The 26,147-nt window shown below is 37.0% G+C and overlaps 1 protein-coding gene across 2 annotated transcripts in view; it reads left to right on the top strand.

Annotated features, from left to right (window-relative positions):
- Positions 1 to 24,778, top strand: part of LOC110448127 (tectonic-2-like) — a 49,816-nt gene extending 25,038 nt beyond the window's left edge. The window contains exons 9-21 of one of the 2 annotated variants that reach the window (XM_021494192.1): positions 1,385 to 1,467; positions 2,520 to 2,676; positions 5,653 to 5,672; positions 6,516 to 6,684; positions 7,022 to 7,137; positions 8,172 to 8,419; positions 14,594 to 15,420; positions 15,652 to 15,759; positions 17,249 to 17,369; positions 18,504 to 18,608; positions 21,098 to 21,277; positions 21,853 to 21,993; positions 22,356 to 24,778. In XM_021494192.1, the coding sequence (XP_021349867.1) occupies positions 1,385 to 1,467; positions 2,520 to 2,676; positions 5,653 to 5,672; positions 6,516 to 6,684; positions 7,022 to 7,137; positions 8,172 to 8,419; positions 14,594 to 15,420; positions 15,652 to 15,759; positions 17,249 to 17,369; positions 18,504 to 18,608; positions 21,098 to 21,277; positions 21,853 to 21,993; positions 22,356 to 22,542 (2,462 nt within the window). In that variant the 3' untranslated portion in view covers positions 22,543 to 24,778. Of the gene's footprint in view, positions 1 to 1,384; positions 1,468 to 2,519; positions 2,677 to 5,598; positions 5,673 to 6,515; positions 6,685 to 7,021; positions 7,138 to 8,171; positions 8,420 to 14,593; positions 15,421 to 15,651; positions 15,760 to 17,248; positions 17,370 to 18,503; positions 18,609 to 21,097; positions 21,278 to 21,852; positions 21,994 to 22,355 lie in introns of both variants that reach the window. The other variant, XM_021494190.1, reaches the window with a different exon arrangement.
- The last annotated feature ends 1,369 nt before the right edge of the window (positions 24,779 to 26,147 follow it).

The following is a 26,147-nucleotide window of genomic DNA, read 5'->3' as shown; positions in this document are numbered from 1 at the left end:
TCATGTTATGTTCTCCTTCATGTTATATTCTCCCTCATGTTATATTCTCCCTCATGTTATGTTATATTCTCCCTAATGTTATATTCTCCCTCATGTTATATTCTCCCTCATGTATTATTCTCCCTCATGTTATATTCTCCTACATGTTATATTCTCCCTCATGTTATATTCTCCCTCACGTCATGTTATATTCTCCCTCATGTTATATTCTCCCTCATGTCATGTTCTCCCTCATGTTATATTCTCCCTTATGTTATTTTCTCCCTCATGTTATATTCTCCTTCGTGTTATATTCTCCCTAATGTGATATTCTCCCTCATGTGTTGTTCTGATGTTTTGTTATATTCTCCCTCGTGTTATATTCTCCCTAATGTTATATTCTCCCTCATGTTATGTTCTCCCTCATGTTATGTTCGCCCTCATGTTATATTCTCCCTCATGTTATATTCTCCCTCATCTTATGTTATATTCTCCCTCATGTTATATTCTCCCTCATGTTATATTCTCCCTCATGTTATATTCTCCCTCATGTTATATTCTCCCTCATGTTATATTCTCCCTCATGTTATATTCTCCCTCATGTTATATTCTCCCTCATGTTATATTCTCCCTCATGTTATATTCTCCCTCATGTTATATTCTCCCTCATGTTATATTCTCCCTCATGTTATATTCTCCCTCATGTTATATTCTCCCTCATGTTATATTCTCCCTCATGTTATATTCTCCCTCATGTTATATTCTCCCTCATGTTATATTCTCCCTCATGTTATATTCTCCCTCATGTTATGTTCTCCATCATGTTATATTCTCCCTTATGTTATGTTATGTTATATTCTCCTTCATGTTATATTCTCCCTCATGTCATGTTATATTCTCCCTCATGTCATGTTATATTCTCCCTCATGTTATATTCTCCCTCATGTTATGTTCTCCATCATGTTATATTCTCCCTTATGTTATGTTATGTTATATTCTCCTTCATGTTATATTCTCCCTCATGTCATGTTATATTCTCCCTCATGTCATGTTATATTCTCCCTCATGTTATATTCTCCCTCATGTTATGTTCTCCATCATGTTATATTCTCCCTTATGTTATGTTATGTTATATTCTCCTTCATGTTATATTCTCCCTCATGTTATATTCTTCTTCATGTTATATTCTCCCTTGTGGTATATTCTCCTTCATGTTATATTCTTCCTCATATTATATTCTCCCACATGTTGTGTTATGTTCTCCATCATTCAAAAGGTTGAGTTTTTTCGCTTGCAGGGGATTAAGCAAGGTTCATAATGAATACACTAATTCTACAAATGTTTTACTTTAAGGGTTGAGATTGCATTCACAATGATACACATTCTAAAACATTTTACTTTTAAGGGGGTGTGATTACATTCACGATAAACAACCCACTACTGAGGATTTATCCACGCTACATGGAATCCACTTCGCCTTCCTTCAACGTGAGTCACACCAACTTTTTACTCTAGAACAGACCCAGTGGGACCTAGACAATCATGTTCTGTGATTTGTTCTATCAGGACCATTCCATTTAAAAATTTGTGTTTTGCCCAATAGGAATCACTTCATTGAAATGATCTGTGTTTTGTCCAGTCAGGACCATTCCATTTAAAAATTTGTGTTTTGCCCAATAGGAATCACTTCATTGAAATGATCTGTGTTTTGTCCAATCAGGACCCTTAAGTCATAGGAGTGTATTGATAAACGGAAATAGGAAGTACGTCCCTAGTTGAAAATCCAATGTAGGGAGACAGCATCACAATTTCCGCATATTCTAATGTGTCTAGAGCTGTGATGAATATTGCATGTTTATTATTGACAGAACAGTGTGTTCTCTCAATATTAAAGTGTTTCAAAGCAATCCAGGCATTAATTCAAGTTTTTTTTATCAATGAGTCACATGTGTCCATTTTTCTGTACTTCAGGAAACCGGCTACCTATTTCACTACTGCTTTCAGTTTTTCAAGAACGATAACTCTTACATGCAATTACTATGTGTATATGGTTTTATTATAAAATGTAAATTTTTAATCGTTTATTGATAATTAATTTTACACAATTTCAGCATTTATTAAATTGATATACATTAATGCAATACTTATCTATGTCAGTATCATTTTTATTGACATTATTTTGCAACAAATTGTGTCTTTCATTTTTTTTTCAAAATTCACTCCTTTTTACATAAATTTCCATTTAAAATCCTTAAGACTCTGACAACCTATATTTTTTTTTGTGGCAGAAAATTTTCTTTACTTCAAAGCAATATAACTACAAAATTTGAAGAAATTCTACTGAGAAATGGCGACACAATCCTATTACCTTAATGTGCTCTGTTAAAAATTATGATTGGACTCTGTTATTTGTAATTCATCAGTATAGTTGTGTAAACACAATAGTGAACTTAAAAACTATCAGGAAAAGTAAAACAGATCTATTTCTGGTATGCCTCTGATTTACTGAATTTAACTAAAGATATTTCCTGTGTTCACAGTTGCTGTTACTACTGGAGTCCGTGCCTGATACAGGGTTACCTCCCCTGGGCTGCCAGGCTGTCCTCTTCAACACGACCCAACAGGTGAACCAGGCACTGAACCCGACCAATCAGGAGGCCAATTGTCCCTCCACTACAGTCACTACAACATCAACAAGTAGGAACCTTGATAAACTGATTGATGTGTTTTTTGCGTGATACTTATAACATCGACACGTGTGGCTGGCGTTCTATAAATATCAAATGCTTAGGGTCAGGGTTTATCTTTACCAGACTATTTCCTGGTTAATATTAGTAAATGCATTTTGATCTAATTTTGCAAAGAGCAAAACTTGACCAAAAAAATGTAAAACATTGTTAATATGAAGGAGGTGGCCCGTCAGCTTCTTGTTTATCATCAAGTGATTTGCGGCGTCTAACTTATTTACCAAATACCTACTCTTGTGATGTAGGGTTTACTTACTAATGATTGTTTGTTTGTCATTTTTCTTTCATCCCCTGCTTCTTTGGAATTGTATTATTTGGTGAGTTTCCACCCGTGACGGGTAGAATATCAGCACAGATAAGTGATCTGCACTTGTGAAGGGTATATGTTGTAGACAGAAAATGGCAATAACTCTTCAGGCTAAAGTGTTGACCTTAGAAAAAATAACTGACAGCAAACCTTTTCTTTAAAATAAATCATAATCACATTGTGATGTATTTGTTTCGAGTTTCACATGAGTTATTTGAATTAATTATGTAGAAGACATATTGCCATTATCATATTCAGTGTTGTCGTAATAATTTATTCTGTCACAAAAAAGGATTAGGGGTTTTGAAGAGTCTGGAATTTTGATACTAAATTCTTGCTTAAAATCGTCATTCTAGACGTGAGCACTTGGTGAATACTGCTTATTAACCAGATTGGCTTTGTAAATTAACACTCATGTATCGTAGGTTAGCTATTTGTAATGGTATAATCAGGCTATATACTGGTGTACAGATGTGTATAATAATGTAATGGAAACATGTAAGAATGTGCACTTCATGTATTTACGTTAGATTATTGATACAATTTTAATTCTGTTTGGGAAAAATTCCATTTTTATTTGAAACCAGAGATGTGATTAAAACTCAAACATTACAGGACATGTTAAGGTGGAAAAGCTGGGCCCATTTTTTACTTTTGTTGTCTTCCTCTCGATGAGAAACACTAGAGGTGACGGTAACACAAGATGACCATAGATATCACTGTGAAGTTTCCCGGTGCACTGTGTATAGAAAGCAATTTCTCTTCTGTTTCCATTGACCAATGTTCAAGCAATGTGAAGATGCATATATATTCTGGATGTTACTGACAAAAGTGTTGCTTTGAACTAACCTCTGTGATGCTGTATACTTATACTAGCTTTGGTGCTGTGATGGTTGGTGCTTGGTTGGTGGGGTGGTGGTTGGTGCTTGGTTGGTGGGGTGGTGGTAAAATTCTTGTGGGAATAATCAATATTTCATGGCTTCCTCTTTTCCCTAGCAGAGAGTTTAAATCTTGTTAAATTAAATTAAATTAAATGGACAAATATGAATGGCTATAAGTTCTAAAAGCAAATTATAAATGAACCAGTTTCACGTTTTGTTTTATATATAAATCTGTATTGTTATTACATGTACCGTATATACAATTCAGATGACTGTGGAAGCAAGGGAATGAAAAAGATAGTTTATTTCATATAGATATTTACCAAAGAATTGGACACAAATTTTCACAACTTCTAAAACCTTCTTAATATGCATGAAAAAGAGAGACAAATAGAGTCCGTCAGGCAGGCAGGCAGGCAGAGATAAACAGCCACATTCAGACAAATCTTTGTACTTACGATGGTAATATTGTAAGATCAAGGGAATCAAAGAAACCCTTAAAGGCATGTTGTAGTACGTCTCATGTAGTCAGACAATAAGTATATGTTGTTTGTTACAGCTACCCCTGTGTAGTCAGACAATAAGTATATGTTGTATGTTACAGCTACCCCTGTGTAGTCAGACAATAAGTATATGTTGTATGTTACAGCTACCCCTGTGTAGTCAGACAATAAGTATATGGTGTATGTTACAGCTACCCCTGTGTAGTCAGACAATAAGTATATGGTGTATGTTACAGCTACCCCTGTGTAGTCAGACAATAAGTATATGGTGTATGTTACAGCTACCCCTGTGTAGTCAGACAATAAGTATATGGTGTATGTTACAGCTACCCCTGTGTAGTCAGACAATAAGTATATGGTGTATGTTACAGCTACCCCTGTGTAGTCAGACAATAAGTATATGGTGTATGTTACAGCTACCCCTGTGTAGTCAGACAATAAGTATATGGTGTATGTTACAGCTACCCCTGTGTAGTCAGACAATAAGTATATGGTGTATGTTACAGCTACCCCTGTGTAGTCAGACAATAAGTATATGGTGTATGTTACAGCTACCCCTGTGTAGTCAGACAATAAGTATATGGTGTATGTTACAGCTACCCCTGTGTAGTCAGACAATAAGTATATGGTGTATGTTACAGCTACCCCTGTGTAGTCAGACAATAAGTATATGGTGTATGTTACAGCTACCCCTGTGTAGTCAGACAATAAGTATATGGTGTATGTTACAGCTACCCCTGTGTAGTCAGACAATAAGTATATGGTGTATGTTACAGCTACCCCTGTGTAGTCAGACAATAAGTATATGGTGTATGTTACAGCTACCCCTGTGTAGTCAGACAATAAGTATATGGTGTATGTTACAGCTACCCCTGTGTAGTCAGACAATAAGTATATGGTGTATGTTACAGCTACCCCTGTGTAGTCAGACAATAAGTATATGGTGTATGTTACAGCTACCCCTGTGTAGTCAGACAATAAGTATATGGTGTATGTTACAGCTACCCCTGTGTAGTCAGACAATAAGTATATGGTGTATGTTACAGCTACCCCTGTGTAGTCAGACAATAAGTATATGGTGTATGTTACAGCTACCCCTGTGTAGTCAGACAATAAGTATATGGTGTATGTTACAGCTACCCCTGTGTAGTCAGACAATAAGTATATGTTGTATGTTACAGCTACCCCTGCCCCTGGCACTACTACCACTGCCACGACTGATGTGTCTGGACCAGCCTGGGGCGCCACCATCACGGTGAGATCTTCTGTAAATTAGGTCACTTTTATGGGAACTTATTTTACTTAAGATTGTACATATTGGTAAAAAAACTAAATCACAGGAAGTTGAATTTGCAAAATGAGCAAAAATGAAAGATTTCTGTTGCTCATATCTAAATCAAACTAACAAGTCCACTTTTTAAAAGTTAAAGTATTCAAAATTATAAAAGGAATCATTTGTCTGATGAAGGTGACAAGTTACTAGTCTTCGAAACGTCACGTATAAACATTTACTGGTTGTGATACATAACCTTTCTACAATTCATACCTACCAACCTGACGAAAATGTTTAGAAATAGAAAAAGAATCACTACACAGCTTGGGTCCTCCATTTAGAACATTTTATTGAGATATTTGACCCTGGTATTGGGGACTGCTTGAGTTGGACTTTTAAACAAGGCCTTTGTTACATAGATATGGTGTTTTGGGCTTCAGCACTTTGTAAACATTTTTGATTCATTGTAATGTAGATTTAAGACCGATCCATAGTAATTAAAGAGGGGGCTTTAATCAATTTCTATAAAGTTCTTAAAGTAAATAAAGGCTTATGATCAACATTTAATGACTGAAACTATAATAATTATTACCTTTATACACATGAGTTTTCTGTAAATTGATGAAAATCTTTTTCTTGTTCACTTATTCTGACAATGTTTTGTATGTAGGACTTGGATGAATGCTTCTCACTGACCAGCTACAATGTAATTCAATTCTGACTTACATAACTCTTCTTGTTTTCAATTAAAAATAAAACACTGGGATATATCAACCCTTTTTCTTAAAACAGACAAGCTTGCATTAATCATGTTTTCAATCACAGAAAACCAACCTGGTGAATGTGACTCGTCGAGCAGGCGTCACAGCCGCAGTCACAGAGTATGTTGTGGTGACCTGTTGTACCACTAGTGGTTCGCTGGGACTCACTGATGCTGTGTTTGTGGAGGTCAGTCTCACGCCCAATGTGACACTCGACTGGAGCAAGGCTACAGGTAGGTCAATGATAAATATGTAAGTTGTGTTTGGAATAGCTTTGTGATGATAACTTTTGTACTTGTTATAGAACAGTCCTGTAGTAATACATTTACACTTGTTAACAACATAGCCCTGGTATATACTATGGTCATGGGGAAAAACTGGAGAGTACCTGGAGAAAACACATGTGGTGAAAGGCAAGTGCGCTATTCACTGCATCAGCCAACCACCCAACATAAACTGCAGGCCAGGACAGTTGTGTACCTGAGGGGTATTCTCGTTTAAGGTTTTTAGCTGAGATCACCTAACATAACTACTGAATACATTAATTGTGAAGTACAAATTCTTTTCCAGTAAAAACAGCTATTAATGATGCGAGGAAGTACCAGAACCCGGCTTATGTAGACGTTGCTCCATGTCCTTGTGATCTGACCTTTAACCTCTGTGATATCAACTGTTGCTGTGACACAGTGAGTACTAACCTTTAACCTCTGTGATATCAACTGTTGCTATGACACTGAGAACTGACCTTTAACCTCTGTGATATCATCTGTTGCTGTGACACAGTGAGTACTGATCTTTAACCTGTGTGATATCATCTGTTGATGTGATGCTGAGCATTGACCTTTAACCTCTGTGATATCATCTGTTGCAGTGACACTGTGAGTGAGAACTGACCTTTAACCTGTGTGATATCATCTGTTGATAAGATGCTGAGCATTGACCTTTAACCTCTGTGGTATCAACTGTTGCTCTGACAGAGTGAGTAATGACCTTTAACCTCTGTGATATCAACTGTTGCTATGACACTGAGAACTGACCTTTAACCTCTGTGATATCATCTGTTGATGTGACAGTACTGACCTTTAACCTCTGTGATATCATCTGTTGCTGTGACACTGAGAACTGAACTTTAACCTCTGTGATGTCATCTGTTGATGTGACAGAGTACTGACCTTTAACATTAGTGATATCATCTGTTGCTGTGACACTGAGAACTGACCTTTAACCTCTGTGATATCAACTGTTGCTATGACACTGAGAACTGACCTTTAACCTCTGTGATATCATCTGTTGATGTGACAGAGTACTGACCTTTAACCTCTGTGATATCATCTGTTGCTGTGACACTCTGACTGAGTACTGACCTTTAACCTCTGTGATATCATCTGTTGCTATGACACTGAGAACTGAACTTTAACCTCTGTGATGTCATCTGTTGATGTGACAGAGTACTGGCCTTTAACCTTTGTGATATCATCTGTTGATGTGACAGAGTACTGACCTTTAAACTCTGTGATATCATTTGTTGCTGTGACACTGTGAGTGAGAACTGACCTTTAACCTCTGTGATATCAACTGTTGCTGTGCACTGACACATATCAAGACATAGAAATACAGATAATAAGAAATGTCAAAGTGTTATGAAAAAAATGAAGTTGAAAATGTTTCAATGACACTTGCTTAACTTGATTCACATCCCCTGAGCCTTGTGACATTTCAGGATTGCTCTGATGTGATGAAGAAGTCCTTTTCCAGCTGTATTCCTGGCCTGTATGGAGGACAGTCAGCACCCATTCCGGAGTATGACTGTGACTCCACCCATCCCCTCAAGGACGACTGGTTTCCCATGATGTGTGTATATCGTGAGTACAACGCTCTCCTCGGATACTTCTACGCAAACTCACTCAGCATCCGGGCATCACAAAAATTTGATGAAAAAATTGCAGGAGAAGAATTTTATTCATACAAGTAAGTTAAATAACGATAATAACAATATCTGGTGGTAATAGCTCCTTCATGTGCCCAATATAGGACATCCATGTATCTCATATCATTCTATATATAAATATAGCTGTATACTGCTTATTCTCCTCTGGTGGACCATACTTTTATCTACTCTCTTCAAGTAGGTTAATCTGTATGTTTTGTAATTACTATTTACTTTGTTAATTTATTGCTGCATTGACATTGTCATTGCTCTTTTCTGAGGTGTAAAATAATCAATCTTTGTGTAGGTATAGAAGATTTGGTATTGTGTGTAGGTATAGAAGATATGGTATTGTGTGTAGGTATAGAGATATGGTATTGTGTGTAGGTATAGAAGATTTGGTATTGTGTGTAGGTATAGAAGATTTGGTATTGTGTGTAGGTATAGAAGATATGGTATTGTGTGTAGGTATAGAAGATATGGTATTGTGTGTAGGTATAGAAGATATGGTATTGTGTGTAGGTATAGAAGATATGGTATTGTGTGTAGGTATAGAAGATATGGTATTGTGTGTAGGTATAGAAGATATGGTATTGTGTGTAGGTATAGAAGATATGGTATTGTGTGTAGGTATAGAAGATATGGTATTGTGTGTAGGTATAGAAGATATGGTATTGTGTGTAGGTATAGAAGATATGGTATTGTGTGTAGGTATAGAAGATATGGTATTGTGTGTAGGTATAGAAGATATGGTATTGTGTGTAGGTATAGAAGATATGGTATTGTGTGTAGGTATAGAAGATATGGTATTGTGTGTAGGTATAGAAGATATGGTATTGTGTGTAGGTATAGAAGATATGGTATTGTGTGTAGGTATAGAAGATATGGTATTGTGTGTAGGTATAGAAGATATGGTATTGTGTGTAGGTATAGAAGATATGGTATTGTGTGTAGGTATAGAAGATATGGTATTGTGTGTAGGTATAGAAGATATGGTATTGTGTGTAGGTATAGAAGATATGGTATTGTGTGTAGGTATAGAAGATATGGTATTGTGTGTAGGTATAGAGGATATGGTATTGTGTGTAGGTATAGAAGGTATGTTATTGTATATAGGTATAGAAGATATGGTATTGTGTGTAGGTATAGAAGATATGGTATTGTGTGTAGGTATAGAAGATATGGTATTGTGTGTAGGTATAGAAGATATGGTATTGTGTGTAGGTATAGAAGATATGGTATTGTGTGTAGGTATAGAAGATATGGTATTGTGTGTAGGTATAGAAGATATGGTATTGTGTGTAGGTATAGAAGATATGGTATTGTGTGTAGGTATAGAAGATATGGTATTGTGTGTAGGTATAGAAGATATGGTATTGTGTGTAGGTATAGAAGATATGGTATTGTGTGTAGGTATAGAAGATATGGTATTGTGTGTAGGTATAGAAGATATGGTATTGTGTGTAGGTATAGAAGATATGGTATTGTGTGTAGGTATAGAAGATATGGTATTGTGTGTAGGTATAGAAGATATGGTATTGTGTGTAGGTATAGAAGATATGGTATTGTGTGTAGGTATAGAAGATATGGTATTGTGTGTAGGTATAGAAGATATGGTATTGTGTGTAGGTATAGAAGATATGGTATTGTGTGTAGGTATAGAAGATATGGTATTGTGTGTAGGTATAGAAGATATGGTATTGTGTGTAGGTATAGAAGATATGGTATTGTGTGTAGGTATAGAAGATATGGTATTGTGTGTAGGTATAGAAGATATGGTATTGTGTGTAGGTATAGAAGATATGGTATTGTGTGTAGGTATAGAAGATATGGTATTGTGTGTAGGTATAGAAGATATGGTATTGTGTGTAGGTATAGAAGATATGGTATTGTGTGTAGGTATAGAAGATATGGTATTGTGTGTAGGTATAGAAGATATGGTATTGTGTGTAGGTATAGAAGATATGGTATTGTGTGTAGGTATAGAAGATATGGTATTGTGTGTAGGTATAGAAGATATGGTATTGTGTGTAGGTATAGAAGATATGGTATTGTGTGTAGGTATAGAAGATATGGTATTGTGTGTAGGTATAGAAGATATGGTATTGTGTGTAGGTATAGAAGATATGGTATTGTGTGTAGGTATAGAAGATATGGTATTGTGTGTAGGTATAGAAGATATGGTATTGTGTGTAGGTATAGAAGATATGGTATTGTGTGTAGGTATAGAAGATATGGTATTGTGTGTAGGTATAGAAGATATGGTATTGTGTGTAGGTATAGAAGATATGGTATTGTGTGTAGGTATAGGGATATGGTATTGTGTGTAGGTATAGAAGATATGGTATTGTGTGTAAGTATAGAAGATTTGGTATTGTGTGTAGGTATAGGGATATGGCATTGTGTGTAGATATAGAAGATATGGTATTGTGTGTAGGTATAGAAGATATGGTATTGTGTGTAGGTTAAGGAGATATGGTATTGTGTGTACATGTAGGTATAGAAGATTTGGTATTGTGTGTAAGTATAGAAGATTTGGTATTGTGTGTAGGTATAGAAGATTTGGTATTGTGTGTAGGTATAGGGAAATGGTATTGTGTGTTGGTATAGAAGATATGGTATTGTGTGTAGGTATAGAAGATTTGGTATTGTGTGTAGGTATAGGGATATGGTAGTGTGTGTAGGTATAGAAGATATGGTATTGTGTGTACGTATAGAAGATTTGGTATTGTGTGTAGGTATAGGATTGTGTGTAGGTATAGAAGATATGGTATTGTGTGTACGTATAGAAGATTTGGTATTGTGTGTAGGTATAGGGATATGGTAGTGTGTGTAGGTATAGAAGATATGGTATTGTGTGTAGGAATAGAGATTTGGTATTGTGTGTAGGTATAGAAGATATGTTATTGTGGGTCGGTATAGAAGGTATGGTATTGTGTGTAGGTATAGAGATATGGTATTGTGTGTAGGTATAGAGATTTGGTATTGTGTGTAGGTATAGAGATATGGTATTGTATGTAGGTATAGAAGATATGGTATTGTGTGTAGGTTAAGGAGATATGGTATTGTGTGTACATGTAGGTATAGTAGATTTGGTATTGTGTGTAAGTATAGAAGATTTGGTATTGTGTGCAGGTATAGAAGGTATGGTATTGTGTGTAGGTATAGAGATATGGTATGGTGTTTAAGTATAGAAGATTTGGTATTGTGTGTAGGTATAGAATATTTGGTATTGTGTGGAGGTATAGGGAAATGGTATTGTGTGTTGGTATAGAAGATTTGGTATTGTGTGTAGGTATAGGGATATGGTAGTGTGTGTAGGTATAGAAGATATGGTATTGTGTGTAGGAATAGAAGATTTGGTATTGTGTGTAGGTATAGGGATATGGGATTGTGTGTAGGTATAGAAGATATGGTATTGTGTGTAGGAATAGAAGATTTGGTATTGTGTGTAGGTATAGGGATATGGTATTGTGTGTAGGGATAGAAGATATGGTATTGTGTGTAGGTATAGAAGATTTGTTATTGTGTGTAGGTATAGAAGATTTGGTATTGTGTGTAAGTATAGAAGATTTGTTATTGTGTGTAGGTATAGAAGATTTGGTATTGTGTGTAGGTATAGAAGATATGTTATTGTGGGTCGGTATAGAAGGTATGGTATTGTGTGTAGGTATAGAGATATGGTATGGTGTTTAAGTATAGAAGATTTGGTATTGTGTGTAGGTATAGGGATATGGCATTGTGTGTAGATATAGAAGATATGGTATTGTGTGTAGGTATAGAAGACATGGTATTGTGTGTAGGTATAGAGATTTGGTATTGTGTGTAGGTATAGAAGGTATGTTATTGTATATAGGTATAGAATATATGTTATTGTGTGTAGGTATAGAAGATATGGTATTGTGTGTAGTATAGAAGATATGGTATTGTGTGTAGGTATAGGGATATGGTATTGTGTGTAGGTATAGAAGATATGTGTGTAGGTATAGAAGATATGGTATTGTGAGTAGGTATAGAAGATATGGTATTGTGTGTAGGTTAAGGAGATATGGTATTGTGTGAACATGTAGGTATAGAAGATTTGGTATTGTGTGTAGGTATAGAGATTTGGTATTGTGTGTAGGTATAGAGATATGGTATTGTATGTAGGTATAGAAGATATGGTATTGTGTGTAGGTATAGGGATATGGTATTGTGTGTAGGTATAGAAGATATGGGATTGTGTGTAGGTATAGAAGGTATGGTATTGTGTGTAGGTATAGAGATATGGTATGGTGTGTAAGTATAGAAGATTTGGTATTGTGTGTAGGTATAGTGATATGGCATTGTGTGTAGGTATAGAATATTTGGTATTGTGTGTAGGTATAGAAGATTTGGTATTGTGTGTAGGTATAGAAGATTTGGTATTGTGTGTAGGTATAGAAGGTATGGTATTGTGTGTAGGTATAGAAGATTTGGTATTGTTTGTAGGTATAGAAGATATGGANGTGTAGGTATAGAAGGTATGGTATTGTGTGTAGGTATAGAAGATTTGGTATTGTGTGTAGGTATAGAAGATATGTTATTGTGGGTAGGTATAGAAGGTATGGTATTGTGTGTAGGTATAGGGATATGGTATTGTGTGTAGGTATAGAAGATATGGTATTGTGTGTAGGTATAGAAATTTGGTATTGTGTGTAGGTATAGAAGATTGGGTATTGTGTGTAGGTATAGAAGATTTGGTATTGTATATAGGTATAGAAGATTTGGTATTGTGTGAAAGTATAGAAGATATGGGATTGTGTGTAGGTATAGAGATTTGGTATTGTGCGTAGGTATAGAAGATTTGGTATTGTGTGTAAGTATAGAAGATTTGGTATTGTTTGTAGGTATAGAAGATATGGAATTGTGTGTAGGTATAGAAGGTATGTAGGTATAGAGATTTGGTATTGTGTGTAGGTTTAGAAGATTTGGTATTGTGTGTAGGTATACAAGATATGTTATTGTGGGTAGGTATAGAAGGTATGGTATTGTGTGTAGGTATAGGGGTATGGTATTGTGTGTAGGTATAGAAGAATTGGTATAGTGTGTAGGTATAGAAGATATGTTATTGTGGGTAGGTATAGAAGGTATGGTATTTTGTGTAGGTATAGGGATATGGTATTGTGTGTATGTATAGAAGATTTGGTATTGTGTGTAGGTATAGTGATATGGCATTGTGTGTAGGTATAGAATATTTGGTATTGTGTGTAGGTATAGAAGATATGGTCTTGTGTGTAGGTATAGAAGATATGTTATTGTGGGTAGGTATAGAAGGTATGGTATTGTGTGTAGGTCTAGAAGATTTGGTATTGTTTGTAGGTATAGAAGGTATGGTATTGTGTGTAGGGATAGAAGATTTGGTATTGTGTGTAGGTATAGAAGATTGGGTATTGTGTGTAGGTATAGGGATATGGTATTGTGTGTAGGTATAGAGATTTGGTGTTGTGTGTAGGTATAGAAGATTTGGTATTGTTTGTAGGTATAGAAGATATGGAATTGTGTGTAGGTATAGAAGATTTGGTATTGTTTGTAGGTATAGAAGTTATGGAATTGTGTGTAGGTATAGAAGGTATGTAGGTATAGAGATTTGGTATTGTGTGTAGGTTTAGAAGATTTGGTATTGTGTGTAGGTATAGAAGATTTGGTATTGCACCCTTGGATGTAAACTTTGTAGTCAGAAGCTCATCCAGCCTCAGTTCTGACCCAAATTTTGTACCTTTTGCTAGAATTTCTGTTTCTGTCATACATACATATCGATCTATAAACGTTCCATACATTTAATACTGTTTTTTGTTCTACATATTATTGCTAGAAATGCAAAGTAATGAAGTGCATATTAAAAAATTCAGTACGTCCACCAGAAAGACTAAGTATAAATATATATAATGATTGTGATTTCAAAGTAAATGTTAAAAATAATTTCTACTGACTGTTTTACATTTCATACTGTTTTTGGTTCTACATATTATTGCTAGAAATGCAAAGTAATGAAGTGCATATTAAAAAATTTAGTACGTCCACGCAGAAAGACTAAGTATAAATATATATAATGATTGTGATTTCAAAGTAAATGTTAAAAATAATTTCTACTGACTCAGTGACTGTAAGACCATGCTATTAAACCAAGTGTATTTCCTTCTGTTGTAACATCTTAATGTGTTGTTTTAAATATCAGTTATTGCCTCGTGTTATAGGGAGGAGGAGTTGAAGACATCCCCTGTGTCGTCGACAGCTTACATGTCCGGATCGTCAGTGACAGTTACCCAGGACGAGACAAGCCAACAGTTTTCCGTACCCCTGGTACTTCCTCACCGTGTGTTGTCAGGCCAATGTGCCATGGCTTCTCCTGTCCGTTACCTGGAGGACGATAAATCTGACTGTCTCCTCGACTTAAACCAGGCCTCGTGTTCTGTGGACGGGTCCTTTAATGCGCTGTTTTACGTCGAGTCCAGCAGTACCAGGAGCCCATCCTGTCCGAAACTTTTCGTTGTTCGTGGTAGCAACGGTGTGGAAGCTGCAACAGTAGCTGTTACATCTGTAAATTATCACTGTACCACGGACTTCGCGGGATACCTGAAAAACACAACTACTTTGTTACCAACACGACCTACAAACTCCACAACGTTTAACTACACGTTGCCGAACCTTTCCGATCAGGACTCCTGTGGTAATGACATCACCACTGACTTTAACGTTATTGCCACCAGTACGTCGGACGAGACACCACTCCCTCCACGCTGCTCCTTCGATGATGGCTATACCCGTCCTCCTACCCCATCCTATAATTCTGTCACATCATTCTGTGACAACACAGTGCTGGAGGTCCGTTACAAGTTCTACTGGTCAGGGTCACAGATAGTCCGCCTGAACGCCACAGTGATAATGGGAGAGGTACCGGCCAACAGCGTGGTCACTCAGAAATACTCGACGGAGTTTGTACACAGCTTCAGTGGACTGACTAACAATACCCAGGACGATTATCAGGGCCTGGGCACAAGCTTCGACCGGTCAGGCTGGCCGGGTAAGTAATCACCTCAATATGTACAACTGCTGATTCTTCATTGTATGAGAATATCAAATATTATAACAACTAGTACCTTTTATTGAAAATATGTCAAATTTGTTTTCAAGAAGTAAAACTCCAGGTAGACCATATACTGGCAATGATTGACATCCTTCCTACAAACAAATATGTAGTTGTTGATCTACTATTCCCCAACCAATACATTTCGTCCATCTTTGTTGTGAACAGGGTACTCCAAAGGGAAGCCACTCTTGACGGGATCAGCGATGACTTTGAGCGATGGGGCATTCTATGTTAATCAGAATACAAGCAGGCAACATGCACTGTGGAGCACTGGTAGGTACTGTAGATACGATTGACTGACTTATATAACGGTGTTCACAGATGGTGAGGCAACATGCACTGTGGAGCACTGGTAGGTACTGTGGATACGATTGACTGACTTATATAGCAGTGTTCACAGATGGTGAGGCAATATGCACTGTGGAGCACTGGTAGGTACTGTAGGTACGATTGACTGACCTATATAACGGTGGTCACAGATGGTGAGGCAACATGCACTGTGGAGCACTGGTAGGTACTGTAGATACGATTGACTGACCTATTTAACGGTGTTCACAGATGGTGAGGCAACATACACTGTGGAGCACTGGTAGGTACTGTAGGTACGATTGACTGACTTATATAACGGTGTTCACAGATGGTGAGGCAACATGCACTGTGGAGCACTGGTAGGTACTATAGGTACTGTAGGTACTGTAGGTACGATTGACTGACTTATATAACGGTGTTCACAGATGGTGAGGCAACATACACTGTGGAGCACTGGTAGGTACTGTAGATACGATTGTCTGACTTATATAACGGTGTTCACAGATGGGGAGGCAACATGCACTGTGGAGCACTGGTAGGTACTATAGGTACTGTAGGTACTGTAGGTACGATTGACTGACCTATATAACGGTGTTCACAGATGGTGAGGTAACATACACTGTGGAGCACTGGTAGGTACTGTAGGTATGATTGACTGACTTATATAACTGTGTTCACAGATGGTGAGGCAACATGCCCTGTGGAGCACTGGTAGGTACTGTAGGTATGATTGACTGACTTATATAACGGTGGTCACAGATGGTGAGGCAACATGCACTGTGGGGCACTGGTAGGTACTATAGGTACTGTAGGTACTGTAGGTGCGATTGACTGACTTATATAACGGTGTTCACAGAGGGTGAGGCAACATGCACTGTGGAGCACTGGTAGGTACTATAGGTACTGGGGGTACTGTAGGTACGATTGACTGACTTGTATAACGGTGGTCACAGATGGTGAGGCAACACAGGGTCATCATACTAGAAAGGTACACCCGACACATTAGCATGATAACATTTCGCGGAAGTCTCTATCTTGGAGAATCAATATTATTTATGTGAATTAAATATAGTTGTAAATCTTTACGGCCTTTGTTACTATTCCAGAAGAATTGATAATGTAATTATTGTTGTTTTATATGTTCAAATCCTTTGTTACAGTGTCCTGTGTTACAGTACAGGGGAAATTAATAATGTAATTATTGTTGTTTTAGATGTAAACGGCCTCTGTTACAGTGTCCTGTGTTACAGTGTCCTGTGTTACAGTACAGGGGAAAGTAATAATGTAATTACTGTTGTTTTAGATGTTCATGTCCTCTGTTACAGTGTCCTGTGTTACAGTACAGGGGAAATTAATAATGTAATTATTGTTGTTTTAGATGTTCATGTCCTGTGTTACAGTGTCCTGTGTTACAGTACAGAGGAAATTAATAATGTAATTACTGTTGTTTTAGATGTAAACGGCCTCTGTTACAATGCTGGAAGAAGAAGTATTCTGTTTGGGGAGAACTCTATAACAAGTTGTGATATATATCTCACTGCTGCTGAGCTGTTTGGGGATTGTGAAGATCTAAGGTAAATTTAAAGATACCACACATTAATCACACTTCTATTGAGTAGAGATGGTGAGGATTTATGAAAGAATACAGATGACAGAGATGTTTCAGTATAATTTTAAATTTCAAATTATTGCTATGATAGTATACCTCTCAGACTTATTTTAGCTCACATGAAATTTAAACTAACTATCATCAGATTGTGGGCTATTTAGATCATCCATGGTCCATGGTCCTCTCTTAATTTGATAATTATGGTTACTGCTATTTCTCAAGAATAATCAAATAGAGCTTTCTCATATTTCATATGAAGGTTTCCCTTGGTGTGTGTTTGTGGATTTTTATTTTGAGACTGATTGGAAAAAACAGGTGGCTGCCACGCAGCCATCTTGGATTTTGAAAATTTACATGTTTTATCACTATTTCTCAAAAAGCAATTGATATATCTTTCTCACATTTCATATGTAGGTTTCAGTTGGTCCTTTGTTATGCATGTTTCACTATGGGTTTGATTGGATAAAACAGGATGGCCACCAGTCAGCCATTTTAGATTTTGAAGTTTGTTATCATCACTCTTTCTCAAGAAGTAAAACAATGACCTCACTTAGAAAGGTCAACCCAGCTGTATGAAATTTAATCCAAAGACACCACAATATGCATATAATGTTGACTAGACTATAAATCCAACAGTAGAGAGAGAAAGAGAAATGAAGAGAAAAGAACAAACTCATACAGAACAAATGAAGATCTGATGATGATGGGCACCAAGACCCCTCTTGGATCTCTTGTTCTGAACTGTAAGGCCTAGAGTCAAATTTGATATGTAGCTTGATTGATTGAAGGACTTAAATACCTTAACCTACATTTCCAAGACACCAGGGTCAAATATATTTAAAACTTACAATGAAATCTACAGTATCATATTGAAGCCTAGACTTACATAGTTTACTGGGATGTGCTTAAGGGAATCATTTTGATCTACTTTCAAGGTAAAAAGTGTTGAAATTTTAACAGGTGAGCAGTTAAATATCCACCATCTTCATGAGTTTTGTGAAATGGTGTTACTACTGGTAATGCACTAGTTTCATAATCATGTCAGTATTTTCAAAATGTTTAAAAAATTACTCTGACAATTGTTATCTTCTGTTGGCAGAAAATTATTAATCAATCGTCTGAATAACCTGATGGCTGCTGATAGAATTGGACGGTTTGGTAACAACAATCCTTACGACAGTACCCACTGGACTACAGTACTGAGGTAAAGCCTATTCACTGTTCATGTGTAGGTAAAACAACAATCCTTATGACAGTACGCACTGGACTACAGTACAGAGGTAAAGCCTAGTCACTGTTCATGTGTAGGTAAAACAACATCAATCGTCTGAATAACCTGATGGCTGCTGATAGAATTGGACGGTTTGGTAACAACAATCCTTACGACAGTTCCCACTGTACTACAGTACTGAGGTAAAGCCTAGTCACTGTCCATGTGTACATGTAGGTAAAACAACAATCCTTACGACAGTTCCCACTGGACTACAGTACTGAGGTAAAGCCTATTCACTGTTCATGTGTAGGTAAAACAACAATCCTTATGACAGTACGCACTGGACTACAGTACAGAGGTAAAGCCTTGTCACTTTTCATGTGTAGGTAAAACAACAATCCTTATGACAGTACGCACTGGACTACAGTACAGAGGTAAAGCCTAGTCACTGTTCATGTGTAGGTAAAACAACAATCCTTATGACAGTACGCACTGGACTACAGTACAGAGGTAAAGCCTTGTCACTGTTCATGTGTAGGTAAAACAACAATCCTTACGACAGTACCCACTGGACTACAGTACTGAGGTAAAGCCTAGTCACTGTTCATGTGTAGGTAAAACAACAATCCTTACGACAGTACCCACTGGACTACAGTACTGAGGTAAAGCCTAGTCACTGTTCATGTGTAGGTAAAACAACAATCCTTACGACAGTACCCACTGGACTACAGTACTGAGGTAAAGCCTAGTCACTGTTCATGTGTAGGTAAAACAACAATCCTTACGACAGTACCCACTGGACTACAGTACTGAGGTAAAGCCTAGTCACTGTTCATGTGTAGGTAAAACAACAATCCTTACGACAGTACCCACTGGACTACAGTACTGAGGTAAAGCCTAGTCACTGTTCATGTGTAGGTAAAACAACAATCCTTACGACAGTACCCACTGGACTACAGTACTGAGGTAAAGCCTAGTCACTGTTCATGTGTAGGTAAAACAACAATCCTTACGACAGTACCCACTGGACTACAGTACTGAGGTAAAGCCTAGTCACTGTTCATGTGTAGGTAAAACAACAATCCTTACGACAGTACCCACTGGACTACAGTACTGAGGTAAAGCCTAGTCACTGTTCATGTGTAGGTAAAACAACAATCCTTACGACAGTACCCACTGGACTACAGTACTGAGGTAAAGCCTAGTCACTGTTCATGTGTAGGTAAAACAACAATCCTTACGACAGTACCCACTGGACTACAGTACTGAGGTAAAGCCTAGTCACTGTTCATGTGTAGGTAAAACAACAATCCTTACGACAGTACCCACTGGACTACAGTACTGAGGTAAAGCCTAGTCACTGTTCATGTGTAGGTAAAACAACAATCCTTACGACAGTACCCACTGGACTACAGTACTGAGGTAAAGCCTAGTCACTGTTCATGTGTAGGTAAAACAACAATCCTTACGACAGTACCCACTGGACTACAGTACTGAGGTAAAGCCTAGTCACTGTTCATGTGTAGGTAAAACAACAATCCTTACGACAGTACCCACTGGACTACAGTACTGAGGTAAAGCCTAGTCACTGTTCATGTGTAGGTAAAACAACAATCCTTACGACAGTACCCACTGGACTACAGTACTGAGGTAAAGCCTAGTCACTGTTCATGTGTAGGTAAAACAACAATCCTTACGACAGTACCCACTGGACTACAGTACTGAGGTAAAGCCTAGTCACTGTTCATGTGTAGGTAAAACAACAATCCTTACGACAGTACCCACTGGACTACAGTACTGAGGTAAAGCCTAGTCACTGTTCATGTGTAGGTAAAACAACAATCCTTACGACAGTACCCACTGGACTACAGTACTGAGGTAAAGCCTAGTCACTGTTCATGTGTAGGTAAAACAACAATCCTTACGACAGTACCCACTGGACTACAGTACTGAGGTAAAGCCTAGTCACTGTTCATGTGTAGGTAAAACAACAATCCTTACGACAGTACCCACTGGACTACAGTACTGAGGTAAAGCCTAGTCACTGTTCATGTGTAGGTAAAACAACAATCCTTACGACAGTACCCACTGGACTACAGTACTGAGGTAAAGCCTAGTCACTGTTCATGTGTAGGTAAAACAACAATCCTTACGACAGTACCCACTGGACTACAGTACTGAGGTAAAGCCTAGTCACTGTTCATGTGTAGGTAAAACAACAATCCGTACGACAGTACCCACTGGACTACAGTACTGAGGTAAAGCCAAGTCACTGTTCATGTGTAGGTAAAACAACAATCCTTACGACAGTACCCACTGGACTACAGTTCTGAGGTAAAGCCAAGTCACTGTTCATGTGTAGGTAAAAGTATTTCTACCACAAATTTTTCAGTTTGTAAACATCGATTTACAGTCCTTCACTTGAAACAGAACAACTAATCATGTCCACTAAAGTATGTCTACACATGTTGGTGTTTCAGGGGTAACCTGTCTTACGTGTGTGAGCGCCCAGTCAATATGACAGACGCTGACGTGATTGCCAGAGAATCGAGCGGTATGTGTACGGATGTGGTGACGGGAATCAACCTAGAGGTGATGTATGCAGAGACGGGTAAATCCAACAACCAACCTATATACGAGGTTATAGGCTCCTTTGTCAGGTATGACTACCTTTTTTCACTGTTGTTTTCTGAGATGTACACATGAGGGTTTACATGTTAATTCTGTTCAACTCATTCACCCCTGAAGACATATTTGAACTCTTCCAATTCAAAGGTTGGAATAGTTCATTATGAAATTTCAGGGTTGAATGATTCAATATGGTGTTTGTTGAAAATGTATTCTGCTATAAACACCAACAAAAGTAAAATTCAGATGGCTAAGTTTTGTTGGTTCCATAGTTCAAGATCCTTTTCTCAAAATAAACATTCTACAAAATAATCAGTCCTTACAGTTACAAAATAAAATGCTAGAGGCCAAAAATAGAAGTCATAAAAAGTGTAACAAAACATCAAGATATATACATATCAAAAGTATGAGGATAAAACTCCCTTTCTGACCGTATATTTGTGAGATCTTACCAGCGTACTGTGAAGAATGGTATGTAATTATTAAACGGCCATCACATTACCGAAGGGTTTGATCTATCTGAATTTGTTTTAAATATTCATTTTTATGTCGAACATTATTTTACTTCAAGGGAAAATGATATTTTTTTGTAAACTTATTGTTTCAGTTACACTAACATCACCCTAAACATGACTTGTGGTACGAGCGGAGACTCTGCCTGTCAGGGTACAGGTGTACAGGCTTTCCCCATACACAGCTCCGTCAACTTTGTCAAGGTGTCGGCCCAGACTCCACCCAGGATCGACAGGTAGGGTTGTCAGTGAAAATACAGGTCTCTTCTTCCTTTTCATACTGTAAAGTTTACATCTGAAATCACACTGGTACCTATATGATTGATAATTTAGAAATCTGAGAGAATCTGAAGATATTCAGTGTTAAATTATTATGCTCCTTGTACTGATTGGTAAAGCCTGCTATATACTGTAAATGTAACCACATTAGTAGTTATCATGATTGAGTGCTATTTAATTCATATTCAAAAGTGCTGAATTCTAATATTAAACTGCTAAATGGAATACCATTGCATTCCTGCAAGCCAAAGATACCTGAAGTGCCTTCCAACAATCATTTAATCTGAGAAATCGTTTTCCATTTCCTGTTTCTTTACAGGTGGTTGGAGTTCTATGACGAGTCTATCTGCAGTAAGGACACGTGTTGGGACGAACTGCTCTACCCCCTGTCCAGTGCCTATGACGGCGACTCTAAACAGTTCGCCCTCGCTATGGTTCTCGTCCTCATCCTCTTCATCCTTGGCTACCTAATGCTTGTCCGGCCATGGTGGTCTATCAATTTATAACACTTGATAGTGGTCAGTCATCAGAAAACTGGACACAGGTCAATACAATGTAAACATAGTGATCCTGAATCTTTGACGGTCAACAGTACAGATTCTAACGCCAGTGATTTGGAAGGATCTGTCCAGATTCAATTTGCATATTTAGTGCTGAAATGTTTGCCTGTTAACCCAGTAGATCCTATTTTGGTATATTTCAGAAATAAATATATAGGGGAGGGACGGGGGGTAGTTTTTTTGTGTCCATTTTACAATTGTAAGTGCCCCTGGATAGTAACCTGTCTTCACATCTCAATATTTCATATATTTAATGAGTCAGATCTATAATTACAAAAGATTCAGTTTTCATAAGAATTGCATCAATTGTAGGTGGGTTTCACTGAATTTTGTATCATGACGGACAGATATGGAATTCCTTATATATATATATATAACAGTCAGGTAAATGATTTTTATCAATTACTGATCATGCTTAATGGCCATCTTATTCAAAGATGTTGATTTCCCTGGCTAAAGTTCCTTTTTCATGACAGATGGTGACTTCTCGACTTCTCGATGGATGTATTTATTGAGAGATTTCTGTCAATTAATTTTCTGGAAATGAAATGAAAAAAGGATTTGTTTGGATATGCAAATCAACAAGTATGGAAACTAGCTGATTGTGAACATATATGTAGCTGGAAAGTTTTATTTTGTGCAAGTGTAAATCTCAAACATTGAAAATTAGATCTCACAGGAACATTATGAAAATTGTATCCATGTTCACATGTGGATATGCTGCATTATGTAAAATTGTTGTTAATATAAACACATATCATGACTCAACTGCTGTGATCTTAACTCATTCACCCTTGATGACACATTTGAACTCTTCCAATTTAAAGGTTGGAATAGTTTATTTTGAAATTTCAGGGGTGAATGAGTAAAGGCATGTTGTGAGAGAGGTGTGTAGGGCATGTATGTTATGAAGTGATTATACAGAGTATGTGTAGTGAGGTGAAATATAACGCTGCAAGGTGTGAGATTGGTGAGTGTGGTGTGGTGTGGGAGGTGAGAATTTAAGATTGTAAGGTGGGCGTGTATGTTGGCAGAACAAGCGGTACTGTGATACTAGGATTACATTGTGAGTGTTGCATCAGGAACTCAATAAAAAATGTTGTTATATATGAGAATACGGGAAAAAAATATAACAAAATCCATAACAATATTAAAGTTCCTTACTTTGTATAATTTACCCCTACAACAAACAACAAACAAAACACCCCCAATTAAAGTAATCCGGGCCTACAATGCCAGTACATATACAACCTTTGATGAATACCGATTCTTGTATTCTGGGGCTTGCCGTATATAAATACATGTATTAAATTTCACATGTGCTGCTTATATAGATATACTGTAATGACAGATATAAAGTCATTAGGAGCTTGTGTTGATTTAATGGTGTCCGAATGGAACCTAGGAGATCCGTGCTGGCTCCAAACTACCCTGTAGATAGTTCTCTATAATACTAAAACCGTCCTCCTGATAGCATTGAACAATTTTGGTAAAAACATATGTTTGTATTTTCAGTAATAGCTTGTATGCAGTGTAGATTATATAATACTGTATAGGGTTTCAATTGTGAGGGATGAAAATGAAGATTTAGTCCTGGCACAGATTAGCAGGTATAAAATTTGTACAACCTGCTAGAAGTCCAGGATCAGTCTCTTTATTACGACAACAGTTAAGCAATAGATGAATTTCCATGGTTATAATGCATTTTTCAAGCTTTGAAAAAGTAAATTTTGAGCCCTATTCCGTCTTTGCGTATTGCAGAGTTATCTTCTCTTGTGAGCAGGTATTGATTGTTACGTCATTAGTTCGTGTGAGAAGATTACGCTGTTTTCTCAAAAATTGATGACATTACTCTCACAAACAAATGACGTAACAATCAATACCTGCTCTCAATAGAAGATAACTCTGCAATACGCAAAGACGGAATAGGGCTCAACAAAATAACATCAACTCAAAATGTGGTCGGAGTACTGAAATTGTGAAATTAACTCCCGGCAACAGTTGCGTGGTTTAGAGTAATACCGTCCTTACCTTGTACGTTTGTGAAGCGTTAAGAGTGACTATTTATGGTCGTGAGAGAATTATACGAACGTTATACTGTGAACATGTAGATTAGTGTGAATCTATTTATAACTTAACGCATTTTAAATGAAATTTGAATAAATTATAATAGAAAGAAAAAGTCTTGTCTTTTTTTGTTCATTTCCATTTAGAGTAAGGACTAACCCGAAACTGGTGGTCATTTTTAGAAAAGAGCCTTTGAGCTATGGTATGGTGCTGTATCCAATATCCTTCCATCTATCAACCTTGTTTTGTAACCCAAGACAAGGTCTCTTCGGACCTATTCGGTTGTTAGGGTTGTCATCTGTCTCGCCAGAGACCTAAAGTAAAGGGACCGCCGACTCCCAGTGGCGGGAAAATATGTTACTGATTTCGCAGTGCCCTCACCGGGTGTCATACAATATCAAGGCCGATAACTCGTACCGTCTATTCGCCATTGGTAAACACTAGAGTGCTGTCGATAGAAATTTTGTTAAGCATCGATTTCACACAACATGAATTAAACGAACTGTTTGAGGTATGTGTGTTATTCTAATATTATATTCCCACACCTGCAATAGAAAAAAAGCAATACCTAAAGCATTATTCGTGGTCAATAACATAATGTTCACGAAGCAGCCGAGTCGGCTTTTTTCAGTTTTTAGGCTGTAGTTTCACTTTCACTTCACTGGTCAGGTGCCGTTCTGGTGATAACCTCTTGTGAGAACATTCACCTATTTTGTATGTCAATACTTGTCCACAATATATTTGTAATCAATGTGCCTTGTATGTATGCTATGCAGTGAGCTGCACCCACATGTACAAGCTGACAAGTACACATGCCGTGATGACGATGGTTCCCTTGTTGACTCACTCTCTGGTTCCGGCCCGGGTCCTGGACAGCAATATATATATCCTAAACCTTCTTGGACACGTCCCGTGTATACTTTAGGCCATGTTGCTTTATGTTTTCAAAATTAATCATAAGAATAAGAAAGCAGATATTAATAATCAGATTATTGTTTTTATTGCACATAATCTCATAAATTTATAATATGAAATTAACGGTAACAACTTAAATATAACATTTTTGTCTTCTCACTTATTTTTTTATTACATACAGCTTCATACTCAACCTCTCACAAACATGTGACATCATATAAAATTATAATAATGTAAACAAATGAGTCATTACAATAGCAAGTACCGTGTCATTATTTGGAGTAGAAAGATATATTTTTTAAATTAAATAAAAACAATTAAATCACGACCACATGTTTACCTATATTACACTTGTCACTGTGCAGTGGATTCCACTAAAATTGCATACAGGTCTGTTAATAACTTAATAGTTTTTTTTCTTTAATTATTTTAACTTATTTGCATATTTTGGTGTATATTTCTGTTAATAACATATTTCTGTCAATAAAATATTTCTCTTAATTGCATATTTCTGTTAATAAATTCTTTTCGAGGAAAATATAATAAAATATAGATCTTAACAGCCAGTC

Source organism: Mizuhopecten yessoensis, unplaced genomic scaffold (assembly GCF_002113885.1).
Source record: "Mizuhopecten yessoensis strain PY_sf001 unplaced genomic scaffold, ASM211388v2 scaffold3853, whole genome shotgun sequence".
NCBI classification, from domain to species: Eukaryota; Metazoa; Mollusca; class Bivalvia; order Pectinida; family Pectinidae; genus Mizuhopecten; species Mizuhopecten yessoensis.
The sequence above is the reverse complement of the archived record's forward strand: the minus strand, read 5'-3'. Positions and strand labels throughout refer to the sequence as shown.